The 17086-nt window shown below is 48.1% G+C and overlaps 1 protein-coding gene across 2 annotated transcripts; it reads left to right on the top strand.

The window, feature by feature from the left end:
• The first annotated feature begins 238 nt into the window (after positions 1–238).
• IDH1 (isocitrate dehydrogenase (NADP(+)) 1) lies at positions 239–15984 on the top strand. Of its 2 annotated transcripts, none has more exons than XM_087435723.1 (10): positions 239–356; positions 871–933; positions 3471–3608; positions 6246–6537; positions 8703–8808; positions 10036–10213; positions 11117–11268; positions 12786–12926; positions 13594–13756; positions 15047–15984. In XM_087435723.1, exons 3-10 carry the CDS (start codon positions 3487–3489, stop codon positions 15135–15137), a joined length of 1245 nt encoding a protein of 414 aa, XP_087291849.1. In that variant the 5' UTR covers positions 239–356; positions 871–933; positions 3471–3486; the 3' UTR covers positions 15138–15984. The 2 variants fall into 2 exon arrangements, with proteins under 2 accessions (XP_087291849.1, XP_087291848.1); XM_087435722.1 differs by having other exon boundaries at positions 259–421.
• Positions 15985–17086: the final 1102 nt, after the last annotated feature.

Genomic DNA, 17086 nt, shown 5'->3' with positions numbered 1-17086 from the left:
CGGGATTGGCGGCGTGGCCGGCGCGCGGGATTGGTGGCGTGGCGGGGGCCGGGCTGGGAGGTGGGCTGAGGGGCCTGGCTCCGCCCACCTTGGGGTGGCCGGCGCGCGGGATTGGTGGCGTGGCGGGGGCGGGGCCGGAGGTGGGCGTGGCGGGGGTCGGGCTGGGAGGTGGGCTGAGGGGGAGGCCGGCGCGCGGGATTGGCGGCGTGGCGGGGGCGGGGCCGGAAGGCGGGCCGAGGGGTCGATCGCCGGCGGACAAAAGCCGGGCGGAGGAGAAGCGCTGCCCGCCGGCCGGTGCGGGTTCCTGGGCAGGCGGCGTGTGGAGCCGGGACGGCCTGTGCCCCACTGGGATTGTGGTGCGCGCCTGCGGGCTGGAGTGCGTGGGCGGCCGGGGCGGGTCCTCGCCGCGTGGCTCCCGCAGGTCCGTGGGCTGAGGGGGACCGGGCGGAGGAGGCGGGGCGGGTGCGCAGGCCGCGGCGGGGCTGGCCGGTCGCGGGGAGGCCGCCGCCGCGGCGAGAAGCCGGGCTGCGCGGGCGGAGAGTGCCGGGCCGCTGCTGGGGCGGGGCGGGGACCGGGCCAGCCGGGTGGCGGGTCGGTGCACGACGGCCGCGGGGAGCTGTGCGGCCGGGACCCGCCGTCCCCGGAGGACCTCCCCCCGCCCCCTCGAGGACCCGCCGTCCCCCAAGGACCTCCCCGCCCGGAAGATCTCCCCCCTCCGGAGGACCTCTGCCCCCCGAAAGGCGCCTGACGACCCGACCCCGCCCTCTGTCCATTGGGCGCGCCCAGCGCCGTCCCTGGAACCGGACAGACCGGGCGTCCCACGGACACAGCGTGCTCACGTCAGGTCTCTGCTCTGCTCCGCCGTTTTAGGAGAGAAACCGCGCTCGGCCGAGGCCGCGGGAGTGAGGGGTCGGGCGATTGCGAGCTGTGGAGGTGAGTGAGCGCGGTCCCCCTCCCGCGCTGCCTTCCATCCCAGGCGTCCCGGGGGTCCTGGAGGTTCTGGAGGTCGCGGAGGTCCCGGGGGTCTGGAGGGAGGCGGAGGCGCCGCGAGGGAGCCGGGCGGGGGTGTTCCCAACAGTCAGGTGCGGGCGCTTCCTTGTTTGTCAGTCCAGCGTCTTCTCCGCAAGAGACTAATTTTTGCCCAGAAATGATTGTAGTTTATGAACTCAACTGAAAAAAAATGTGGCTAAAATTTGGGGTTCATGAAAATCAAATTAAACAGGGTGAGCAGCTCTTTTTTCTTAAACTGCTCTATGAGTCCAGGTTTAGTTTCTGGAACTGCACAGGTGTGTCAGGAAATTGGAATGCAGCTGCTTTCGCACCAAATGAACCGGCCTGTTGGAAAAGTCCTTCCTTCCAAAGTCAGGGTTTGGGTAGACAGAAAATCTGAGGTAGAGGGCAGAGAAGAGACTCCAGTGGGGCTTAGAGCCCACCCCATGGAATTCAAATCTAGAAGAAATAAAATATCCTGCATCGCAGTAAGCCAGGGTCTACAATAAAACTTTACTTTCTTAGAATTTTAATGGATAAGTAATGTGAGGAAAATCTGAAATTTTTCAGTTATGCATTATGAGATATAGAAAGATTACTACAGAAAATGATTGCTTGAACTGAGAAGAAACTAATTAACTAAAAAGTCGTGTCACTCAGCATTGAAATTTCAAGTGTGGTGCATGACCTATTAACTGTAGTCGCCATCAAGGAAAAATAGCCAAGTCATGACTCTTACATAATACTGTGTAGGAATATGGCCTGGGAAATGTGCTATCAAGACCAAGATAAGTTTGCTGCCTCTTGTTTTGTTTTGTTTTGTTTTAACTACAAAGATAGATGTGGCAGTGGGGTCAGCATGACTGAATCACATACTTTAAGCTGTACTGTAAATTACACTCGAAATTACAGACAGGTAGTAATTGACTCATCCACACCAGTTTGCTCACTTCTTTTATTCACATTGAGTTCCAGATGGTTCCCCAATCATGGTCTAGCGTGCCTCCTAAACACCAATAAGCAGGATTCTAGAATTGCAATTTGGAAAGTGAAGATGGGTCTGGGGTTAGGAATAGATCCTGGCTTGTCACAAGGAACTGAGGCTTACAGGCATGCCTTTTTTTATTTAAAGGCCAAATTACTTTAGCTCAGCTTTTCAAGAGATACTGTTTACAGGCCTCTTACCTAATAATCTTTAAGTCAGTTCTTCTGACTTTTCCAGTCCTCAGCTCTAACTTAAGGGAATAAAGGCAATTTGCAGTTATGTTGCTGGAAAAAAAAAGTTTACATTAGAGCACTTGTAAGGGAACAGCTACCTTCAGCAATCTTAGGGACCTCCTCTGTCTCTCGGGAGACACGAGTGGGACATGGTCTTCCTTCAAGCCTCAGAGTTTTGCTTCTTCCGAAGGGTGCACCTTGCCCTTTCTAGGAATCAGATCAATTTGTATTTGCTACCCCGAGCCCCCAGGAAGATGTCTTTTCCTGAAACAATTCTGTTTCCCCATCCCACTCATTGGCAGCTTACGTTTGCCCATGAGCAGCCGGAAGAACCGTCCAGGAGTTGGGACACCGAAGAACAGGACAGGGACATGCTTGTGTTCTTGTATAGACAGACTTCTCTAACTGAGAAATCAGTTTTGTATTTAGTGTGACATCCCCAGGATCCTCTGTTGTCTCTAGGAAAACATAAGTCCTCCAGGAATTCTTCATCTTTCACTTTTATTTTATTTTTTTTGTGAGGAAGATCAGCCCTGTGCTAAAATCTGCTAGTCCTCCTCTTTTTTTTTTTTTTGCTGAGGAAGACTGGCCCTGGGCTAACATCCGTGCCCATCTTCCTCCACTTTAGATGGGACGCTGCCACAGCATGGCTTGCCAAGCCGTGCGTCGGTGCGCACCTGGGATCCAAACCGGCAAACCCTGGGCCGCCGCAGCGGAGCGCGCACACTTAACTGCTTGCGCCACCGGGCCGGCCCCCATCTTTCACTTTTAAACTTAAAGTTTCCCTAAACATGGGTCACAAGAACTTGTCGAATCTTCTCAAGGGTAGTTATTTTAACCAAAACACCCTCTTAGAAGAGGAAAATGAGGAATTGGCTAGAAGTTTTCAAATAAACATGATATTGTGGAAATAATCTCATAAGACAAACCAGCAGTCAAGAATAATGATTCATCATTAAGGGCATGTTACAGGGTCAGGCTCCCTCACACTCTCGCCAGGTGGCCTTGGGAAAGCAATTTTTTTCTTATCCAAGTAAAATGGAAAAATAATTTCCATCTTATGGGGTTGTTGTGAGGGCTGATTCAGAAACCACACGGGAAGCTTGTAACACATGCTCTATACAGAGAATGTGCCCAGTCCTAACAGTGAATGTAATGGTTAGTATTAGCCTTTTATGCAGCAGCCAAATTGCTTGTATTTTGTTTTTACTCTATAATGAAATAAATGACAAGACATATGTCTTATCTTTTTTTTTTTAAAGCTTTATTGAAGTCAAAATGTCTCAAAAAATCCATGGCGGTTCTGTAGTAGAGATGCAAGGAGATGAAATGACACGAATCATTTGGGAGTTGATTAAAGAAAAACTCATTTTTCCGTATGTGGATTTGGACCTGCACAGGTAAATGAATTACTCTTCCAAGTGGCAAACTCAAAAAGCGTAATCTAAGTGATTTCAGGGTATGACTAGCTTTTTACATAGATAGAGTTGTATCTTGCGAATAAAGCTTTTGGGGAGGGATGCCTAAATGTACGTAAATGAATCTTCTAATTCTAACATATTGCTAGAAAAGCTGGACTTTTCATTCTTCATAAGAGAAGAACTTTGATGGGAACAAAGTGCTCCTCGGGTCTTTCCAAGCCTGTACTTCCGGTGAGGGTTTTATGGGTGATAAGTCAGGGGTGAGAGAAGCACGAGGTGCTATTTGTGGGAGGGAAAGTAGCAGAGGTCCTTCCTCCACCAACACAGTTTTGTCCTCTGAGCTCTGTTTTCTGTGGTCTGCTTCACTAGTCAGTGGACTTTTCCCTTTTCCTTCCTGCCCTCGCCCGCTTCCTGAATTGTTAGCACAGAGAGAACACTTGAAGTTATTTAATCCAATGCCACCTTTTAGAAGTTCCTTTAAACCATCTTGTCCCAAAGAGTTGAGCCTTTGTTTGCCCTGTGTTTAAGTGTTTGGAGACAGACATGAAAGTCTGTACAGAAGTCTCTCATTTTTCCCCTGTGATTTTCGTAAACTCGCTTGTGCTCTTTGTGCATTTGAACTAGGTAGAAAGAGAATTTTTACAAGGGTGAAGTGGCAGAAAGCCGGCTTGGTAAGATGGTGAACAACACATTCCAGCCAAACTGTTGGCAACTGTAAGTGTGTTTGCCTTGACCCAGAATTATTCATCAGACTATGTCCTGAGGACCTGTTGTTTGCTTGGGTGTAGACATTTAATTCACATGGTGTCATTAGGCACTGTTTTTAATTATTCTAAGCCTTAGCTATTGATAATGCCTATATTGCAACCATCAGAAGGAGCAAATATTGCAGAGGTCAACCAAAGGTAGGATGAAGCATAAGAAACGTCATCCAAGGGGTTAAAGAAGCATTTCACAAGCACTCACCTGTTCAGAGCTTTACTGGGCAGTAGGTGAGTTTGCAGAGTTCTTGCTGGTATAGTAGCTGCAAAGAAGCTTTGAGCCTCTTTAGCCTAGAGGCGTCAGGAGTGTTAAAGGACAGTCATTATGCCTAGAAGGAAAAGAGTCCCTGGCTACAGACTAAAGAATTTTTTTTTTTTCTTTTTGCTTGAGGAAGACTCGCCCTGAGCTAACATCTGTGCCAATCCTCTATTTTGTATGTGGTATGCCTCCACAGCATGGCTGATGAGTGATGTAGGTCCGTGCCCAGATCCAAACCCCTGAACCCGGGCCACCGAGGCGGAGCGCATGGAACTTTAACCATTCGGCCATGGGGCTGGCCCCCAGACTAAAGAATTTTTGGAGGCTGAAACAAGTTTTAAGTTGTTCCAAAATTGCTGTTGTTATTACATGACTGGTTCTTTTTGAGGGGTTCTCTTTGTTTTGGTTTCTGGAGGCTAGACAGTGGTCCAGCCCACTTATTCATTTTTTTCTGTTAGAAATGTTAAGAAGAGAAGCAAAAAATCCACTAATTTGCTGGTAGGTTCTTCTGATGAAAAATGTTTCCCACAAATGTGAGAACTGCCACCCACACCCCGTGTTTGAGTTAGGAGTAGACATTTGTAGATATGCCGTGTTTCCTGTGCCAGAAGATAAGGGGGTCAGGGGCTCATGTAGACTTACGGGAATTATTTAAGGTCAAAGCAGTTTTGAATTGTTTTTGTTTGGAAATACGTCAAGATTGCTATCCTTGCATTTGCATCTGAGTTGGGATATCTAAGGAAAGGAAAATACAAGAGCAAAAAGGTAAATCTAGAGGCTTAATGAGTCAGCATGTTTTGGAAGGTGAAAAACTTGTTTAAAGCCTTGGAGAGCAAATCGTTACATTACTGTTTTGTTTTTCCTGTTTTTGACAAAGTATTCTATGCTTTAGATAAAGCTTTACCGTCATTGTTTGTACTCCGTGGACGACCTACATTCTCTCCAGCTCTGGGCAACCTGCAGTCTAGGTGTTGGCGTGCAGTGAGCTATCACTCTTGGTGTATAAAACCGTTACTGGATTTCATTGCTCATTCAATAAACTGCAGACTTGTTTCCAGAACAAAGAGACTTGCCCAAGAATTAGGGAAAGGTTCATCATATGACTAACTGGCATTAACGAAGGAGTCGTTAGCATTTTTGGCACTGACTATCACATCCTACCACTTTAATGTCATAATACAAAAAGTCCTTTAAACCCTCTGACCCCTTCTTTTTAGAGCACAGTGTTTACTAAGATGGTGCCTAGGGTTACATGTTTATGCTAATTACATGGAAGGAAGTCTACAGAGGGTTACCCATGTGTTGTTACTGCCTCTATATGGTGGAGAGCAGGCGAAGGGGCCAGCACATGTTTCTTTCTAGACGGCTTCCCACAGGGTGTGGTGAGGCCCAGCAGGCCAGCCTTTCTCAGTGCTTTGTAACTGGCAGCTGTCTTCTGTGTGGGTGCACTAAGGCTAAAACTCGGCAGATTCAGGTGCAATTGCAGGGCAGGCTCTGCGGCACCGCGTGCGTGGAATGGTGTGTGCTGGGAGAAGGGCAGCACCCTCAGTCCCCATCGGTCTGTCCGGACATGATGCTCATGATTTTCCCTCCCAGCTATGATCTAGGCATAGAGAATCGGGATGCGACCAACGACCAGGTCACCAAGGATGCTGCGGAAGCCATAAAGAAGTACAACGTGGGTGTCAAGTGTGCTACCATCACCCCTGATGAGAAGAGGGTTGAGGAGTTCAAGCTGAAGCAAATGTGGAAATCGCCAAACGGCACCATCCGAAATATCCTGGGCGGCACTGTCTTCAGGGAGGCCATTATCTGCAAAAATATCCCCCGGCTTGTGAGCGGGTGGGTGAAACCCATCATCATAGGTCGTCACGCGTATGGGGACCAAGTAAGTCGTGTTGGCATGCTTTGATTTTTCTGCCTTTGGCTGCCTGCAGTTCTGACTTACATGTGTTTTATTCTTATCTTTGGTGTCTACTCCCATTAAGCGAGGTACAAAATTGAGAAAAGCTTATATCTGTATGTTTACATACATTTAGATAGAAGTAAACAGATAAACTTGCAGAGAGGCACCCATCTCAACACAAATGATTTTTTTCAGACATATTTTTCCTTCCTTTATCTTTTTATTAGGTTAAACCATATGATATTGATGTTTTTGTGCAGATAATTTCCTATGGTTTAGCCAAATCAGTGGTTCTCAACCCTAGCTGTACAGTAGGTTCCCTGTATGGGTTTCTGGTGTTTGTTTTGTTTTGCTTTTTTAAAAAAATTGTTTCTTTGTTTTAATTCCGATGCCTGAGTCCCACGCTAGACCAGCTGAATCTGAATTCCACGGGGTTTAGGCGTTTTAAAGCTCCCAGGTGATGCTAACCTGCAGACTGGGCTGAGAACTACCAGAGATCATATTAAGTATGATCACTTCATGCATAAAAGGAAAAACCAATTCACTAGTTGAAAGCAGTCTCTTTAAAACATTCCTTTCCTACTTGGAAAACAAAGTATAGTTTCTATACCTCTGTGCAAGTAGGCTCATTGCCAAATTAAACAGAAAATTGCCAACTAAACAAAATCAAAATTCTGACTTCCATAGAAAGCAGCTTATGTCTTAAAAGAGCCTTAAACAAGAGTCCCTAATGCTGGACTCCAGAGGCTTGGATGAGGCCATCCTTAAAAACACTGTGGCCAGGGCAGACCACTCTGTTCCTGGGGACAGGGCCACCTGTCGGTCCTTGAGGGCTAGTTTACTTTGTTCTGCCCTGCCACTCAAACTGTCCTGCATCCTGGGCGGTCCCTTCCCAGCTGCCCCCTAGAGGCCAGGAAAGGCCCAGGGTGCTGCAATCCCACTAATCCTGGGAACACTGCTCTAAGTTCAGTGATGTCTTTTTTGTCCTTGTTCCTTTTTTATTGTTTCGGCATCAGTCACTTGAAGAATGGTCATTCCGTTTATTAAAGCCCACATTGAAAATTCCAACCCTCAGGTTGATTCCCTGATCCTTAAATGTGCATCAGCCTAGACAAAGCACTTTTGGAGTTTGAGTGCCTTGGTGTCCTGCTTTTGAGAAGTGGGAATAAATTACCGTTCATAGTGAAGAGCTTTCTATGTCAGCAGTCCTCTGCATAGACTAGGTATTCAACAGAATAGACATTTGTCATTGTCTGACAGGTCTTCCCTGCTGTCGTTAGTGTTACTGTACACGGACATGAGCAGGTGGCTATGGCTGCATCTCTGGCACCTGCTGCTGAAATCTCCTCAGTTGCTGAGGGAGGTCCAGTGCAGGCTGGGCATATCCTCCCCCTGGAGGAGCTCACACCCATGAGAGAGGTGGCCGTCCTCGGATGGCCATTTCCTCAGGGTCATCAACGTGCCCAGCCGATTCCAGAATGATTGCTTCATGTGGACAAGTCCTGGGCCTGGCATTAGAGTGACGATCATCAGGAAGAGACTGAGCCCTGAAGGTCTAAGGACCAGACCCCAAGTCTTTGCCCCTAGATGTGTTATTTGCACTACATCACAGTCCCTTCCTTGTAAGGTTGATGTAAGAATCAAATGAGATGATGAGATGATACAGCGTCTGTCACAGAGTGAGGACAAGGCATTAGCTCCCCCATCACCATCTCCAGTGCTACAGCAAGTCTGTCATCACCCACAGGAAGACACCCAGCCTCCAGGTCACCACCATTTCTCTTCCTCTGTCGTCCTGCTGTGTGTTTTATCTGCATCCCTTTAACATCTGAAAGCTCTTGCGTTCTTCTCACTTTTGTGTGTTGTAAGCTCCCTAAGGGAAGAGACTTTGTTGTTCTCCTCTCCATGTCAGTGGTCCGAAAACTCCCTATAGGGGAGGCACTCGGTAAATACTGATTTATAATGTGCACCACCACTCACCAGCTTGGGGACGCTGGACCTCTCATGCCCATCTCTACAACAAAGGAAGGTTGAGCCCTACGGACCTGTTTGTCTGGGTGTCTTCCAGCTCTATAGTCTATTTTTTTCCCTTCTTTGTAAATCTTGTTAGGACGGTTTTTTCTTTATACCTTTTCCCCCCTACACAGTACAGAGCAACAGATTTTGTTGTTCCTGGGCCTGGAAAAGTGGAGATAACCTACACGTCAAGTGATGGATCCCAGAAGAGGACCTACCTGGTGCATAAGTTTGAAGGTGTGTGTAAGTCCATCGCGAGCTACATCTTTTATGTTTACAGATCATTTAAACAGCATTATTACTGGTTTTTTAAAGTTAGTTGTGTGGCTGCCTAGAAGTACAGCCTGAATCCACAACATTTCCAGGGGACTCAAAGTCTAACATAAAAAACTGGCTTCCATGCCTTCCGTGGCATGGATAAAGGACAAAACGGGTCAGCCACTTGATTGGAAGTGCATATAGGCAAAGACAAGTAGATAATTATGCAATTCTCTTAAAACGCGGGGGGAAGGTTGGCAGGAATCGGTTGGTCACGAATTCTATAAATTAAACATTAATAGCCCCAAATCACCTGTCAGGTAATCCTGCCCTTTGCTCTGCTAGGGTTTGTATCTGAAAATGGTTGTGTCATATATTTTCTGAAATTTTCTTCTTGCCCTTCTGAGTATTTGTTCTGTGAAAGTGAAATGTTTGTTTTTGCCTTTTCTTTCCCACCATCCTATTGCTTCAAAGGTCCATTATGGCAAATTGCACCCAAAAGTTGTTGAAAGAACCAAGGACCCTCTTTCTCCCTATTAAAGTAGTCACAAGTACTCACACAAACCAAAACTCAAAACACCCAGATTTTGTTTTCCTTGCCTCCTCTAAATAATTCCATTTAAAGGAACCGGGTGCCGCTGGTTTCAGCCCCTTTCCCATTCTGAGGCCAGTCAGTCTGGAATGCTGTCTTCAGTAATAAGAGTCCAGCTGATAAGAGTTATGATTACACGTGGCATACTGACTTCCACCAGTGACAGTGTGAGCGTTCAGTACCTTCCAGGGAATTACAAGGGTTTTCGTTCAACATTTGAAGTGCAAATTCTTTTCCACAGCTGAGGACTGAGTGTACATGTAGAGTTTAAAATACATGTTTGAAATTTAAAAAGTATGAAAAGACAGTTTAAAAATCATCTACCGTTTCTTGAATATATTTCTAGTTTATATCAGAAGTTTTTGGTATTTCAGTATCCTCAGGATCCTGAAGACCATGTTTTTCTCATTTCTGTTGCTCTTTCAAAACAAATTAGAATGTCCTCATCTAGACCTGACCTTCCTCCATTTACGTGCCCCAGGGACTCCTGGAACATTCAAGCTGGAGCCTGGGCTCAGCCTGGGATCTGGGGATTGGGTGTTGGTGGTGGATTTGGATAGCTACAAGGTAACCATTCACCGCCTCGCCTCCTCTTCTCTCCTCGTGTCCCACAGAGGGTGGTGGTGTGGCATTGGGGATGTACAACCAAGACAAGTCAATCGAAGATTTTGCACACAGTTCTTTCCAGATGGCTCTGTCTAAGAGTTGGCCTTTGTATCTGAGCACCAAAAACACTATTCTGAAGAAATATGATGGACGTTTCAAAGACATCTTTCAGGAGATATATGACAAGTAACTACACTTCTTTTTTTCCATCTTCTTTTTTCTCAAGTAAGCTGGCATTTATAGTATAGAATTTGCATCCTTATCCCTTTGATTTGGGAACAAATTGAGTGAAAAGGGCAAAACTGAGATTTAAGAGGAGGAAACAAAACCAGTCCTGAGTTGCTTTAGAAGGTAAATGTGTTCTCAAATAAGGGTCCCATGTTTACTTTTTCCAGAGCCAGAATTGTTTAATGTTTGAATAAAGGTACTCCGTTAGTGACAGGAAGTTCTCATTTTTTAAGTATATGAGTTTCTGAGTTGGGCCCATTTCCATTCTTTCTGAAGCCGATTGAGCTGTATTTAAAACTGCTTTCCTGGGGTCGTTTGAACTTAAGTCTACATTTATAACAGCTTTTCGGGTTCCACAACGCGTGAGCTTGTCTTAAATTTTAAGATGTATAACTCCCTTTTAGGTGCGAGTGTTCAGGCTGGGGCTCAGAGTTTAGATCTCTTTCGTGGGGCATTTTAATTCTTCTTCCCACTACCCACCTGCACCAATCCTGGAAGCTGCCCTTGTCTCCTGGAGGGCATCAAGCGGTGGAATAGGCTTTTTTCCCACTTACTACATTCTTAAAGGGAGCTGAATCTGCAGGATCTGGTCAGCAGTGTACAGAAAACTGAACATGGAAAGTAAAGGGTGCTTGGGACACTCTGCCGTCTCAGTTAATTCCCACGTCTCACAGGTGGGGAAATTGGGGTTTCACAGCTGGAAAATGGTTGGGCGGGGTTTGAGCCAGTGCTGTCAGGTTCCCAAGTCTGTGCTGCTTCTACTGAAAACTGCTGCTCCCAGCCCACCCCACCCCTGCAGAGCGGATGGGGTCCCACAAAACCGGGTTCTCTTTTATTGTTCTCTTTTTCTCTCATTTCTAGGCAGTACAGATCCCAGTTTGAAGCCCAGAAGATCTGGTACGAGCATAGGCTCATCGATGACATGGTGGCCCAAGCTTTGAAGTCAGAGGGCGGCTTCATCTGGGCCTGTAAAAACTACGACGGCGACGTGCAGTCGGACTCCGTGGCCCAAGGTGAGGAGCTGGAGGACCCAGGAGGGGAGCGTGGCCCCAGTCCTCCCGCATGGGAAGGGGGTGGTGTCGTCCTCTGTGTGTAAAATCACGAAGTGTTAGCACTGCACAGCATCCAGCTGACAGATGAGGAAATTGAGCTTAGACAAGGGAAGCAACTTCTCTCAAGTCACAAAGGAAGTAACTCAGTGGTGGAGACTCTGGGCTCCAGCCTTAGATGTCGACACAGTTTCTCTCTCAGCCTTTTTCTCCACCTGGAGTTGCAGTGCCTCCAACAGGCAGCCCACCGGCCTGACCTGAAAGTCCCTCGCTTCCCTGCCCTGTCTTCCCTCTAGTGAGAATGTGAAAGGCCAGGGCACTCGATTGGCAGGAGGGGCGAGTCAAGGGGCTGGGCCATCTGATCTCCAAGGGGCTCCTCCACAGCCTGCTCGTCTGGCAGCAGGTGCTAATCTTGCCCTTCTGCTGGCCCTGTCGCTCTTCTGGGACTGTGTACAGCACATGTGTTTACTGCTGGCTTTAAACACACAGGATTGAGCAGAGGAGCCCAAGGCTGCTCACATAAACTGCAGGGACCAGGGCTTCCCTGTGGGAGGCTGGGCCAGTGCACAGATAGGCTCCTGTCACTGTCCCCTCAGCACCTAGTTGCCCTCCAGTCTGTACCCCCGACAGCTCTGTGAACTGGAGTCTCCCTTGGCGAATGTGCGTTAACTTTAATTGTGTTGCTTCTCTCAGCAAATACAACTTTTTCTTTCTCTTATGGACAGTTAAGCATCTCCTGTCAGTTGGAAAATCAGTAGACCAACTGGTTAAAGACGACATTTGTATCAGATAAGAGAGTTACACAGCTCTCTTCACCCTCGTCCACGTCTCTAAATCCTTGGTCGCTGGTGCCGAGTGCGGTGGGGGAGGGCCGTTGTCTTGTGATGACTCCACCGTGGGTCAGAGAAATGGTTCCTTGCAATCAGAGTTCTTGGAAGGGCACCCAAATCATTTCACTGTTTCTAAACGTCCTCATGGCAACAAGAATAGAGTACTGGAGGGCTATTTCCAATGTAAATGTCAAGTTATGGGGGTTCAAAGGGCTTTGAAACAGGAGTTCTGAAGTACAGCATCCAATAGTGTGCAGGTAAGATACCTGGGACCAGGCTGCATGTCTCGGCAGAGCCTGTAGATAGAGGCGACCTCGAGGAACTAAACAGATTGAGGGAGGCAGACCTGTCCTTACATCCATTCTTTTCTAGAGGCGTGAATAACTCTGTGCTCACACCCAGCATTCATTATGCCCTCAGTTTTGACAGTGGTACCAACTAGTGTCTCCTAATGTTAACAGAGACAGACTTGCTGTGGGTGTGGTCCTGGACAGGCAGATCTGAAAGGCAGGAGAATTATTGATGACCCCATGGGCTCCTGTTTATTTTGTTAACCAAAACCTGTCTCGATGAGGTTGCTGGCTCTCATCTCTGAGAGACCTGGTGCTGTCTGTGCAGTTGAACCGAGTACTTCATGCTCTGCCCTTACAGGTTATGGCTCTCTGGGCATGATGACCAGCGTGCTGATTTGTCCAGATGGCAAGACAGTAGAGGCAGAGGCTGCCCATGGCACCGTAACGCGTCACTACCGCATGTACCAGAAGGGACAGGAGACGTCCACCAATCCCATCGGTAAGACGACGTTTATGCGACATTGGTTTCGGACTAGAGTGGAGATCTCTGAAGGACCCAAACATGCTCCCCTGGCTGCCCAACGCTTTGGGTGTAAAATCATCACCAGACAGCTGATTGGCTCTACTAATAAGAGCTGTTTTAATATCTTCTTGAAATATACCCAATGTATGCTTTTCCGTTTTGTGGGAGAATATACATTACAGGGAAGAATGTCAACAAGCATGCTCCTTTTCCTCTGGTGCCGTGAAATGTCGCATGTGGCTAAGATGCTAACAGCCACGTGGATAGATGCTTCTAGCCAGGTGTCAAAGACAGCATTTCAAAGAGAGACTGTGGCCTGGAAAGAGGAGAGGAGACCAATACAGACACGAGATAGAAGAGGGTGTGACCTTTGCCAATTAGTAGATGCCTGAAGCTTCAGATACTCCTACCACACCACAAAAACGGGCTTTCTTAAAGCTTTGACAAAGCCCAAAACATTTCCTCTACAAAAATGCAGGGTTTTTTTAAGTTTCTATTTGGTAAAACATTTGCAACTCTCCTAAAGCTCGTAGCCCACGTGGATAGCATCTAATGAGGTCATTCACCTAAACAAAACAAAGATGCCGTGTTTCTGGGAGTCCCTCCAACTGGTATGATTAAGTGTGGTTTTTTTCTCTCTTAGCTTCCATTTTTGCCTGGACCAGAGGGTTAGCCCACAGAGCCAAGCTTGATAACAATAAAGAGCTCGGCTTCTTTGCAAAGGCTTTGGAAGAAGTCTGCGTTGAGACCATCGAGGCTGGCTTCATGACCAAGGATTTGGCTGCCTGTATTAAAGGTTTACCCAAGTGAGTATGAGAGGCCCTGAGCTTTGCAGTCAGATCACCGCTGGTCCCCTGGGCTCAGAACGTCAGTGCTCTTGGAGCTACACGAGCTCTTCCCCATCTGGCCCGGAGTCCGCAGACACTGTAAATTGTCAGGTACTAAACCTTCCAGGCTTTTGGAACATACGGCCTTTCCAAAACTAGGCAGCTACTGAGCTGTGCCGGTGTGGCGGGAGAGCAGCCACCTGTGCGTCAGATGACACGGGAGCTCACAGCAGGGCGCCCCCCCGTCAGCCTGTGCGGAACCCGCTTCAGCTGGGCTGTGTCCACGTGCAAGCTGTCGCGTGCGGGCCTGTGGTCTGCTGGCGGTCATGGGTGACAGTCATGGGTGACAGTCATGGGTGACAGGAAGGCTGCAGGTGGAAATAGGGCCCCCAGGCTATGTTACCCCACCTCTTTATTTCCTTCACTTTACGGAGGCAGCACAAGTGGTACATGCGAGCTGATCATCGCCCACCCTTGGGCAGCTGTACCCAGCTCAGACGTTCGAGGCCCGTGTATTGCCCAGGATTGTTCTAAGAATGTAGCCAAATCCCAGCTGGATTAGCTGCTAGTCAGAGACTCCTCCCTTAGAGTCCGTGCTGCTTCCTCTGACTCCCCTCAGGAAAAACTCCATCCACCGCCCGTCCCCCGTCTCACCCTGTGCCCCGAGAGCTCGGTCGGGGTCGTGCACCCGGTCGTGGGGTAGACTCAGTCACTGTGCCTTTCTTATCTTAAATTTCCAGCAAGAACACCATGTTGGACCTGTTCTTACCAGTGTGTCACCTTTGTGGCCGGTTGGAACAGGCACCTGACAGCAGGATTGTTAGCCAGTCCTCGTCTTTTGTTTGTTAAGTAAGACACTGACTGATGTAAGAGCATTAAAACATTTTTTAAGGACAGGTCACAGTTTGGGGGATGTGGGTAGAAGCTTGGCTATACCCTGAAGAGATTTTGTTGTTTTTGAGGGGAATAAGAAGCGGGGTGGTTTCTGCTCTTGGGCAGCTCCGTGAGTATCACCCGCAAAGCCACGGGGCACGGAGCCTGCTGTGCATGTGCTTATGGCTGGGCCACCTCCGCAGGCTGCCCAGAGCCTGGGTCCGCCCCTTGAACCTTGAGCAGAGTCATCAGCCATAAATTCGTAGCTTGTTAACGTTAATCGGTTTTCTTCTAGAAATAAATAGAACGCTAGGAAGTAGTGTTTCTAGGACTTTTCCTCTTCCTGCCAGCAGATCAGAGACAAACTAAATTGCCTTCTTTTCTTTTCCCTGTTAGCGTGCAACGTTCTGACTACTTGAATACGTTTGACTTCATGGACAAACTCGGAGAAAACCTGAAGATAAAACTAGCTCAGGCCAAACTTTGAGGTCATTCCTCAGCTTGAGTGGATAAGTGTTTGTGGTAGCTAGGTCCACTGGTTTACATTTTTCTGTGTAACACTCAAAGGTAAAGGCAAAATCAATTTTGTAATTTGTTTAGAAGCCAGAGTTTATCTTTTCTATAAGTTCACAGCATTTTTCTTATATACAGTTGTGCCATCTTCATGAACAAGGCAGGGGACTTTTTTAAATTTTATTTTATTTTCTACTAGTAGCCTAGGAATTACTTGTGTAATCATCCATACTCACTGTCACTTTTTCTCATGTTCGATATAAATGACCAAAATGAAGAGTCCTTGAAAGGGTAAACCATAGCCAGTGTTGTTCCCTAAAATACGTGTAAGGTAGGAATCGCTCCCTTCCTCACTCACCATGCCCAGGTGCTGGGGGGTCCTGGTGCAACAGGCGCCCCGTGGTGAGGTCAAGCTGCCACTGGAACTTGTGCGCGATTTGGAACGCAGAGCGCGGGTGGACCCAGACGTGTGGAAGATGCAGCGGTCGTTTTGTAGAAAGCTCTTGTGGAATGGTTCCAAGATGCTAAATACTTTTGAGGCCGTTGGAGGGTTTGGAACCCAGAATAAATACTCCCCGGGGGTCTGTCCCCCGCATCAGTCACCTCGTCCTGGCCTCGTGTGCTCTGAGCATCATGCTACCCTGAGCAGCACGTCTTATCCAAGTGCAATAATACGAGTGGCACCTTTTTTGGACTTCCGCTGGCCTGTTTTCTCTCCTTGATGGAAATGTGATTTTTCAGAAGGTGATTGTAAACACTATTCTCGTCCTGTTCTCTACCTAAACTATCGGTTTTAATTAAAATCAAGTGTTGATGCCCTGTCTGCTGAGTTATTACTCATCCTGTGTACTTCAGATGCTGGCACCATGTGAGGTCTTAGCCTTGGGAATTTGACTTTAAAAAAAGTCTCTGCACTTGGGGCCAGCCCTATGGCCGAGTGGTTAAAGTTCCGTGCACCCTGCTTTGGTGGGTTCGTGGGTTCAGATCCTAGGTGCAGACCTACACCATTTGTCAGCCATGCTGTGGCGGTGAGACCCACATGCAAAATAGAGGAAGACTGGCACAGATGTTAGCTCAGGGTTGGTCTTCCTCAGGAGAAAACAAGTCTCTGCCTTCAAGGAGTTTACTGTGAGGAAATGGATAGGTAAACAGACAGTGAGATGTGGATCCTACAGGGAAAGAGAAAGAAGACAAAGATAGAACACGGGAACGTGGAATGTTAGGGAATTGTGGCGATGCACGTGTGAAGGAGTTGAGGTGTTATCGTGTAAGTTAACAGAGCCAACAAGACTTAAGAAGGGAGGGACATGTGGGGACTGGCCCTGTGGCCTAGTGGTTAAGTTCAGCACTCTCCGCTTTGGAGGCCCAGGTTCAGATCCCAGTTGAGGAACTGTGCCACTCATCGGCAGCCGTGCTGTGTGTGGCAGCGACCCACTTACAAAATAGAGGAAGACTGGCACAGATGTTAGCTCAGGGTGAATCTTACTCAGCAACAAAAAGGGGGGAGGGGCATGATCATACTTGCATTTTAAAAATAGTGCTCTGGGCAGCTTAAATGAAGAATGGACAGTAGAGGGGGGAGTGGTGGGTGCAGCTGAGGAAGGAAGACCAGTTCCAAGGCTGCTGCCGTCCTCCCAGTGTGAAATGATGAGGCCCTGAGCTGGGGCAGCAGCACTGCGGGCAGAGAGAAGCGGGTGGACCTGAGAGGAGAATGCTGAATGGACGGGATTGGTGGTCCTGGAGATGCAGGGGGTGAGGGAAGGGAACAAGTCACAGGCTTCCCACGTTTCCACCTCCACCCTGGGACGGCTGTCCACATCCCAGCCTCGTCAGTGTATTGTGGGGAAGGGACTTGAGGCATGGGGAGGAGCTTAGATCAGGCTCACAACACAGCGGTGCCATCTGGCCTGGAATCCAGGACTC

This window comes from Ceratotherium simum, chromosome 9, assembly GCF_057802395.1.
Source record: "Ceratotherium simum simum isolate JZ-2026a chromosome 9, ASM5780239v1, whole genome shotgun sequence".
In the NCBI taxonomy this organism is placed as follows: domain Eukaryota; kingdom Metazoa; phylum Chordata; class Mammalia; order Perissodactyla; family Rhinocerotidae; genus Ceratotherium; species Ceratotherium simum.
Note: the sequence above shows the minus strand (reverse complement) of the source record. Positions and strands in the feature narration are given on the sequence as shown.

Excerpts from the sequence above, each read along its gene's own strand:
- IDH1 (XM_087435723.1), top strand. The coding sequence starts at position 3,487 with ATGTCTCAAAAAATCCATGGCGGTTCTGTAGTAGAGATGCAAGGAGAT. Across the intron at positions 10,214-11,116 it reads TTTCAGGAGATATATGACAA|GCAGTACAGATCCCAGTTTG; the intron begins GTAACTACACTT and ends TCTCATTTCTAG. Across the intron at positions 11,269-12,785 it reads GTCGGACTCCGTGGCCCAAG|GTTATGGCTCTCTGGGCATG; the intron begins GTGAGGAGCTGG and ends CTGCCCTTACAG.